At 49.5% G+C, this 10,219-nt stretch overlaps 1 protein-coding gene across 1 annotated transcript in view; it reads right to left on the bottom strand.

Annotated features, from left to right (window-relative positions):
* LOC117978926 (protein BANP) overlaps positions 1 to 10,219 on the bottom strand; it is a 68,695-nt gene continuing 58,476 nt past the window's right edge. Inside the window, 2 exon segments of the mRNA XM_055099290.2 lie at positions 1 to 78; positions 1,994 to 2,064. Coding sequence (XP_054955265.2) covers positions 2,053 to 2,064 — 12 coding nt within the window. The 3' untranslated portion in view covers positions 1 to 78; positions 1,994 to 2,052.

Genomic DNA, 10,219 nt, shown 5'->3' with positions numbered 1-10,219 from the left:
AAACGGTGGGAGCAAACTTACTCTGCCCGTTCAAATCCTTGTTGTCAATGTTAATCGCAAAGAGTATGGAGTTCGGACCTGTCCAAAAAAAGGGAAAAGTCTGGAGTGCTTGCTGATGGGCAGTCATACCACCAATAAGAGAAGACAGCTGCAGACAACAGATTACAGAAGAGGAGACACGTTGATCTTAAATAGGTATAAAAATACCTGCCACACAGAGGTTGCAGGGAGCCGAGATCGTGCCACTGCACTCCAGCCTGGGTGACAGAGCAAGACTCAGCCTCAAAAAAAAAAAAAAAAAAACCTCCCATGAAACTGGGGTCAGCAGACATCCGTTATCGTGGGAGTTGAGTCATGCCACATTCTCTCCCTAATAGCCAGGAAGATGAATATGAATAAGAATTCAACTGGGAGGAGGTAAAGGCACAAGTCCCGGGATCAGGCTGCCTGGGGGTAAATCCCAGCACTGCCACATACTAGCTACAAGACCTTGATACAGGCTGGGCATGGTGGCTCACACCTGTAATCCCAGCACTTTGGGAGGCTGAGACAGGCGGATCACCTGAGGTCAGGAGTTCGAGACCAGCCTGACCAACATGGAGAAACCCCATCTCTACTAAAACTACAAAATTAGCCAGGCGTGGTGGTGCATGCCTATAATCCCAGCTACTCAGGAGACTGCAGCAGGAGAATCGCTTGAACCCAGGAGGCAGAGGTTGTGGTGAGCCAAGATCATGCCATTGCACTCCAGCCTGGGCAACAAGAGTGAAACTCCATATCAAAAAAAAAAAAAAAGACCTTGGTCCAGCAACTTATCATCTCCCTGTACTCCAGTCGCCTTATCTGTAAGATGGGGACAATATTATCTTCCTCACAGGATTGTAAGTATTAAAGGCAATCACTCACAAAACACTCAGCTGCATAAACCATCAAATGTGCACTGGTAACATCATCATCATTACTGTGGACAGAAACTTACACTGGGCACCTTATGATCTACAAAGGAAATCATGGTCAAATTCTTTTTCTCATCAATGGACAGGACTAACATAACCCCAGATATATGAGTTTAGTATAAATTTTCAAGGAAAAACAAAAAGGAGGCAACAAAGAACTTGGAAAGAGGAAGCAAGTTGCCCACTTCAGTCCAGCTGATTCCACCTTTCACCCTTTGAGTCAAAGGGTGAACAATTTAACAGTCCACTGACTAACATCAACCCAGGGTCTCTCCATGTTGATTCGTCGTGTGTGTGACTCCTGATCTCACATGATTCTCTCACAGCCCCATGAAGATGACTGCTGAGACAGCATGATTCCCACCTCACAGAGAGGAAAGAAAAGGCAGCAAAGCTTACGGCATCTGCCCCAGGTCACCAGGCAGCAAGGGGTAAAGCCAGGATTCAAAGGTAGGTCTCCCACCTCCAATTCCCCGCAATGTATATTACATCTCCAAAGCCCAGCTAAAAACCTTCAAATCTTCGCTTTCTCTGCCAGGGTCTCACATTCTAGATAAATGGACCCAACACTGTGGTCGGGCATGGTGGCTCACACCTGCAATCCCAATGCTTTGGAAGGCCAAGGCGGGTGGATCACTTGAGCCCAAGAGTTCGAGACCAGCTTGACCAACATAGTGAAACTCTATCTCTATTAAAATGCAAAAATTAGCTGGGCGTGGTGGCAGGCGCCTGTAATCCCAGCTTCTCGGAAGGTTGAGATAGGAAAATGGCTTGAACCCAGGAGGCGGAGGTTGCAGTGAGCTGAGGTTGCATCGCTGCACTCCAGCCTGGGTGACAGAGTGAGGCTCTCTCTTTAAAGAAATAAAAATTTAAAAACCAACATTCAGTGCTAGTAAAAGAAGGACAGCAGCAAGTGACTCATTGAGTTGTTGAGGGACAGAAGAATCACAACATTCCATGGCACTGTGGAACTGCCCCAAGGCAGCCCCTCTGCCATGTGTCACAAGGCCTGGCACCCTGGTCTGGGCCAGGCTTACCTGCTGCCATGGTAGGAAGCATACTGGACCTCTCTTCATCCATCACAAAAGACCAGTCTTCATAAAAAGTACTGCAGATTGAAAGAGAAAAGGAAATCGTTCTTAGCAGTGGTTCTCTGTGTCCATTAACCAGGAAATTCCATTAGACGGCTCCCTGGAAGATCTGCACCTGGTCATCCCAGGAGGGATATGATTTGTCTGAGGTCTCTGCTGGTTTAAAGTTTCTAGTTACAAACAGAAGATTGAACACATACATCCTACAACTTCTTCGCTGGTCCCCCCTGACCCTCAGCTTTAGAGTACTAAAATAGACATAATATGTAAATGTATTTATAAAGCAGCAAAGTAGAACGGAGCAGTCAGGTGGGTGACTTCCACTCAAGCAATGTCCCCAAGAGACAGACAGGAAATCCAAGCCTGCCAACAGGGCTCGCCTGATTTGCCTAATACAAGAAGAGACCATTTCAGACAGAAATTACAGAGCCTCTATGGCTTCATCAACCAGGGCATTTAATATAATGCCTGCCTTGGCCAGGCACGGTGGCTCACACCTGTAATCCCAGCACTTTGGGAGGCCAGGGTGGGAGGATCACTAGAGGTCAGGAGTTCAAGACCAGCCTGGCCAACACAGTGAAACCCCATCTCTACTAAAAATATAAAAAATTAGCTGGGCATGGTGGCAGGTGCTTGTAATCCCAGCTACTCGGGAGGCTGAGGCAGGAGAGTCGCTTGAACCCAGAGGCTTGGTAAGCAGAGATCGTGCCACTGTACTCCAGCTTGGGCGAAAGAGCGAGACTCCACCTCAAAATAATAATAATAATAATAATATAATGCCTGCCTAGGTTACAGGCCTGAAAGCCCACATTATCCTTGGAAAAGGCTAGGAGGCTAAAAATGCCCCACAAATCTAGATGGCAGTTGGGGTAGGGAGACTGCTCAAAGAAAGAAAAAAAAAAGCCAACATCTGTTCAAAGTCATTACACATTCTAGGCATGTATCAAAATATCACAAGTACCAAGGCCAGAGGCGCAGTGGCTCACACCTATAATCTCAGCACTTTGGAAGGCCGAAGTGAGCAGATCACAAGGTCAGGAGTTCGAGACCAGCCTGGCCAACATGGTGAAACCTGTCTCTACTAAAAATACACAAATTAGCCGGGCATGGTGGTGGGCACCTGTAATCCCAGCTACTCGGGAGGCTGAGGCAGGAGAATCACCTGAACCCAGGAAGCGGAGGTTGCATTGAGCCAAGAAGGTGCCATTGCACTCCAGCCTGGGCAACAGAGCAAGACTCCATCTCAAAAATACAAAAATTAAAAACATTTTTAAAAAATTTAAAAAAGAACATAAACAATGCCAACTCCCACCCAAGACTGCACGAGCTCACAGCTCCCTAAGATCACTAGAGCACGTCCATGTTATGCTCAGTATTTCTTTACCAAACCATTTAATTCACGTGAAAGAATGAACTTTGTAGTCCAGATTGCTTTACAGCGATGAGGTTCAGATGATTTGTTTTAAAAGGTTCAGTCCTGGTCATCATTTTCACAAGACAAAACTTCCTAGTTAATTAACTAATGCTTTGAGTACACAGTTTTAAAACAGTATCTCTAAAATCACATACACACACACACACACACACTCACACATGCAAAAGGCAGAAGTGAAAGGCCCACCTCCGCGTCAGGAGGCTCTAAGGGCCGCAGTCCAGTGACTTCACTCAAATGAACAGCTGTTACTCCTCGTACGTATACAGGGTAAAGCTTCTGTCTGCAGACCACAGCCTGCCTACTCACCACCTGGGTGCCAGTGCCTGTGTGGTCAGTTTTTGAGGATTTGCACCACCCCTCCCTGAGTGCTGGAGTGTGGGCGGCACCTGCCAAGGGCAGCCCAGAGGCTGGTGAGTGCCACGTGGGCCGTGTGCACCCAGCAAAGCCCACCAACTTCCTGAGCAGGTGCTGCTGCCACCCCACCGCAGTGAAGAGGGCACTGAAGCACGAGGAAGCGACACTGCCGCATCCCAAGACGACAGACACTGAGGGAGCGGCCGCCCTGAGACTGGGACCCATGGCAACTCTCCCACCCCCACACATCCAGTTATCTCCCAAAAGATCTGCCAACCACAGCTGGGCCCTCATCTGTGGCCAAGAAGAGTATTTGAGGAGGTGGCCTCAGGGAGAAGAAAGGTGCTGTGGTCAGGGTGGCACCACACCTCCAATTCTCCACTTTACTCACAGGCTCCCCCATCTCTGGCTGGTCTGAGTGCCCGGCATAGCAGGGCTCTGTGGGGGGTGAGGGGAGTGCTTCTCTGCCGGGAATGAACGAGGGAGTCCAGCATATTATGTTCGACAGGTGCTGCAGAGGGAAGAAAGGTCCTTCCTGTTGCTGGAAAAGCCTGGGCTCTGGCCCCCAAGGGTTGCTCCTGCTGAGGCCCCTTGGCACAGCCCAGCTGCAACTGAAGCGTTCCTTTGGCCCCGGCCTCTCCTGCAAGAAACGCTCAAATGCATGCACGGACAATTCGGTCAGAGGCTTGTGGATGGCGTAGAGGGGCATGGACAGCCGCGGCAAACATCGAGCCGTCTTCCATTCCATGCCCACCATATGACCAACAGAAGGCCAGCCATGCCAAAAACCTGACTGCAGTTCTCAGGAAAACTTCATTCTAATGCCCAAGTGACATGGATAATCCTAATTTTCCTGATCTACATGAAAAGCAGGGAAACTTCATTCTAATGCCCAAGTGACACGGATAATCCTAATTCTCCTGATCTAGATGAAAAGCCCTGAGAAGCACGCTAAACATTTTTTTAACTAGCACATTTATAATCATTTTTCTTAGATTGAATGTGATTTTTTAAAAAGCTTCCCAATTCAAGAACAATTATCTTTTGATTTATCAAAATATGAGAGGAAGAATATTAATATTTGCAGTGTAAATTTTATATAGTTGTAAATTTTTTTTTTTTTTGAGACGGAGTCTTGCTCTGTCGCCCAGGCTAGAGTGCAGTGCCGCGATCTCAGCTCACTGCAAGCTCTGCCTCCCGGGTTCAAGCCATTCTCCTGCCTCAGCCTCCCGAGTAGCTGGGACTACAGGTGCCCACCACCACACCTGGCTAATTTTTTGTATTTTTAGTAGAGAAGGGGTTTCACCGTGTTAGCCAGCATGGTCTCGATCTCCTGACCTCGTGATCCACCCACCTCGGCCTCCCAAAGTGCTGGGATTACAGGCGTGAGCCACCGTGCCCAGCCTATATAGTTGTAAATTTTAAAAAATTACTTAATTACACAGATGCAGTGGTGCACACCTATAGTCCCAGCTACTCAATTACAACTTTTAGAACTACAAACTCTTAAGAAAGAGACATTAGCGATCATCTATTCCAGTATTTTTCAAAGTGTGGGTTGCAAAATCAATGCAATGTGTCATAGCCAGTTTTCAAAGAGACAAAAAGGAAGAGAAACAGAAAAGCAGAACAGAAAACAGAATAAAAAATATTAGTGCAATCAGCACACAGTAATACCATTCTGTGGACGTGTTCAGACCGTGTAAGTGCACACACGTGAGCGAGGGAGGAGGGCTCTGGAACCACAATGGAAAGCTGCCTTCTCGCTGTGGCCTGTTGTCCTGTGGACCTGTTCCGACTGTGTGTGTGCACACGCATGAGTGAGAGAGGAGGGTTCTAGAAACGCGATGGAAAGCTGCTTCCTGCTGCGGCTTGCGCAGATGCTGGTAGAGTCCAGCCATGCAGCTCGCGTGCACTCATCACTCCAGAGGCAGCATCACCGCAGAATGCGAGTTCGCCTTTATAGGGAATCTGCCCAGGTCACGCAGCACTGGCTCAGGGTACCCACGGCAGCAAAGCAGCTGCACCAAGATGCACGTATGACCAACCAGCGGTTCCCCTGCCAGCCCCCTGAAGTGGCCAACTGGTCTATCCACCTTATGCAAAAGTTCCCATGACCTCATAAAAAACCCATCAATTTTCATTTAAAATGCACTCAAAAATAAAGTCATCCACCATCCTGCAAATTTCAATCCTTACAACTCTTAATTTTTAAGGGCTTTTTTTGTTTTTCAGAATCTTCTGAAAATCTGCACCAAATTAAAGATTCTATTATCCTTACCACTAACTGAAAATTGAAATTCCTTAGACAATAAATTATTTTACACTCCTGGCACCATCTGTCTGAACGTACTCTCTCGCTCTGTGAATCGCTGGCACACCAGACTGCCTCTCCCTGATCCAGGGAATTTCAGGGAATTCCAGATGCCCCTGATTCTGGTCTAATTTACCATACAAGGCCTGTCCTCTACTCAAACCAATTCTGCAATCCCTTAAGTTAACCATATGGGCAATACAATAACACCTCTACTTAAATCATTCCGAATTTCTGCTATGATATCATTTGATCTTCATGCCCAGGGCAGCAAATAATTAATTTCAAATACTCACTGGGCAACAAAGCCAACACTAGGGGATTGTCCAGTAAAGGAAAATGCTGCCCGGATGCCTCACACCCCCAGTGAGGCAGGGACAAAAGAAATCAGCACAGTGTAGTCAGCTGATGAAGGAGCCATTTCTCCACAACTCCACTCTCAACGAAGAAGCACCCAGAACACAGCCACAAATGCATCTAAACAGCCAAAGACCCAGGCTCAGCTCTACACAGCTCACCTGAAGGAGCTACCCATGCCTGGAGCCATGACCAGAACCAGCCACTGCATTTTAATTTCAACTCCAACAGCAGTGGCTGTTTGGCTTCCCTGGAAGGCAGCAGATTAGGTGCATGATGAGGACGCGGTGGAGGGCAGGAGGCGAGGAGGGCAGCACACGTCCACACACACACAGGGGCTCAGCTCTACAAAGCCTGAGATTGAGACTCTCACTTAGGCACCTCCCACAGTGACCTGAATGCTCGTTCTTATGTAAAGTTGTTATTCAGGAGGAAAGATAATACACAACCTTTGAAACCAGCCAAAGTGGTTCCAAATAATTTTTTAAGTATTTTAATTTTTTGAAAAACCATTGAATTGTACACTTCATTTATTTTGAGACAGGGTCTTGCTCTGTTGCCCAGGCTGGAATGCAGTGGCACAATCATGGCTCACCGCAGCCTGGGCCTCCTGGGCTCAAGCAATCCTCCTGCCTCAGCCTCATTAGTAGCTTGGGACTACAAGCACATGCCACCAGATGTGGCTAATTTTTTTTTTTCTGTAGAGACAGGGTCTCGCTATGTTGCCCAGGCTGGCATCAAACTCCTGGGCTCAAGCGATCCTCCCACCTCAGCCTCCCCAAAGTACTGGGATTACAGATGTGAGCCAGCACAAAACATTTTTTTTTAAAGATTCAGCTGCAATTTCAATGTCAGTGTTCTAAGAAAGCCCTTCACCTCCTCTTCCCTCTCCCTCACCTCTTCTTCCCTCTCCCAGTCAGCAATGCTGGAACACTGGGGCATGACAGCATGTGCACCTAGAGGTCAAAAAGAACAATAAAGACAGAGATAGCACTGGAGTGGAAACTAGTCATCACGGCTGGGCAGCTGGCAAAGCAGAGGCCACAGGGGCCCAGAGCTGAGAGGAAGTGAGCGCTCCTGGAGGGGAGGCTGAGATACAGCACTGGAGAGCACGGCTCGGGGAGGAGGAAGCGGGCACCATGCAGCCAGTGCATCCCCACACCAGTGCACCCACCACCATCCCCTGAACCTTGTCTTCCCAAATGGCTCTTTATGAAGCCTCTGGTGCTCTGCCAATCTTTCCAAACTTCTTGCCCACATTTGGGATGCACCGTCCGCTACTGCTACCCCCCAACACTGGTCACAGGAGGCTGAGCACCGGGGGCTCCGTCCGACCTCACTGGACCTGGGAGCCCATGGCCTCCGGCCTTGCACAGGCAGTCACCCTCCCCATGGCTGTGCCATTCGCTGTCCTGAGGCCTTGGTGCAGGTGGCTCTCCCGACCCCGCCTACTGTGTCTCTCACCCTCCTACTGTGTCTCCCACCCTCCTACTGCATCTCCCATGCTCCTACTGCGTTTCTCACCCTCCTACTGCATCGCCCACCCTCCTACTGTGTCTCTCAGGCTCTGTGGTTCTTGCGCACTCCCAGTGTGCCCAACAGGGCCTGAAATGGACTCTAATCAGCATTCCTTAGTGCAGGCTCACGCTCACCTGCAGAGCACCTGTCAGCAGACAGCCTCAGCCAGGGGAGCCCTCCCAGAGTCAACGAACAGCTGTGAGTCCCATCCTGCCTGCAACCCAGCACCAGATGTAAGCGCACACCACAACTATCGGCAAAGAAGCCAGAGAATGCGGGGGTCGTGGGCTACAGGGAAAGGAGGCCAAGGCAGCCCTCCTGGAACCTCAGTATCAGAGCGGACAGAGACATAATGGCAGAAAGAGCGTGAGACGGGGCATTCCATCTCTCAGCAAGGAAGAAAAGCAAGGCTGCTATGGACATGAAACTGACCACATAGCTTCAAATCAGGCGATTCTTCATATTTTCTACTCAGACAGCAAATGGCAACTGTGGGATGTGACTAGAATCTCTCAATATTTAATTTGAAGAAAACATGACTCAAAAAGAATGGTCCCCTGGCAGCAGGTGCCACAGGGTCACACCAACGCAGCACAATGGCGCTTCCCAGCACCGCAGCCACCAAGGCCCTCCTGGAACTGACATTGCTGCTGGCCGCAGACGTGGCCTCAAACCCGTCGCCCCAGCAGCAATCCACAAGCACAGCGCACATCCCTCCCTCCGTGGAACTAAGAATGGAGGCTATTTTCAGAGAAGCTGTCCACTAATTCTGAAAATAATCAATTAATTACAAGAAGTAATAGCAACAATCATCTCAGAAGTGGAATAGGAGGAGAACAGCAACAAGTGTGAGCCCAGCACAAGGAAAGGGGGTGGGGTGCAGGATGTGGGGCACAGGGCACAGGGCACAGGTCCCGGCCCCAGGATGGAAAATGGATGGCCAGAAGAGGGAAGGCCTGGCCACCCTCCCAAGAGGATTTCTAGCTGCTCTGTCAGATTCTGAGTCTATTGCCACATAACCATTCCTAAATGACAGTTGGAACTAGGGAATCAGAAGGGAATACTAAGCCAATCCTCAGTGATCTAGGAACTTAAAGCAGCCGTGTCCATTTCTTTGTGTTCTCTTACTCCGGTTGGGGTGCTGTTCCTCGCCTTCCCCCAACTACCTGGAACAAGCGTGGGCTGCAGGGTCTCCCATCAATCAAGCCAGTGCTCACACCAGGGCAGGCCAACGGCCTCTGGGACAGGACGGGGAGCTGAGCCATCTGCAGTGTCACATGAAGGATGCTTCTGAGATCAAGTCTGGCTGGAGAAGAGAGAGCCCTAGACCTGCATGCACTATCCTCCTGTGGGCATGGGGGTGGGGAGGAGAGGGAATGGGCCGTGTGTCCCCCGCACTGCTCGGGGCTTCTGTAGGCAATGGGGATGGGGAGGAGAGCGAATGGGCCATGTGATCACCCCCACGGCTCAGGGCTTCTGTAGGCACGGGGACGGGGAGGAGAGCAAATGGGCTGTGTGACCCCCACTACGGCTCGGGGCTTCTTAGCCCAGTCAACAACATCGAGGCGAGTGGGCTTCTCTGTGCTTTCTGAAACATCCTTCTGTCTCCCAAATGTGTGGCCAGCCCGGAGGACAAAGCCTGCACGAGCAGGGTGTAGCTCAGCAGGAATGAGAACTGGCCAAATGATGGGAAAAAAAAAAGAATTTCCACAAATGGAAAATCAGGGGGTTCACTACACAGATTTACCAGAAAAGGCAGCTTCAGATGAACACAGCGGTTTCTTTAAATCACACAGCAGTTTCCTTCCCAAGAGAAGCAGGGGCCATGTACCAAGATTCCGCCCATTACCCTGAGTGCAGCACCGGCCTCTCCTGAAGCCGTCTTTGATTTGAGGTCCCAGAAATGTGACCGATAATAGGAATCAGGAGTGTATGAGAGTTCACAAGGGGGAAAAAAAACAGGTGATTTATAAATTATTATTTGTTTCACATAAAAAGTGGTAGTACGGCAGCTTTATTCATTCTGCGGTGAGGCCACTTAGAGACAGTGGGAACTCGGAGGGGCCACGGAAGACGCGGGAATGAGCAGCAGTTGCGACCCTGCTTGCAGTGCAAAGGCACTTGGGGAAGCAGCAGTGACAGAGGAACGAGAGACACCAGAACGGAGTCTTGTTCAGAGAAATCCAGACAGCAA

This window comes from Pan paniscus, chromosome 18 (genome assembly GCF_029289425.2).
Source record: "Pan paniscus chromosome 18, NHGRI_mPanPan1-v2.0_pri, whole genome shotgun sequence".
Lineage (NCBI taxonomy): Eukaryota > Metazoa > Chordata > Mammalia > Primates > Hominidae > Pan > Pan paniscus.
Note: the sequence above shows the minus strand (reverse complement) of the source record. Positions and strands in the feature narration are given on the sequence as shown.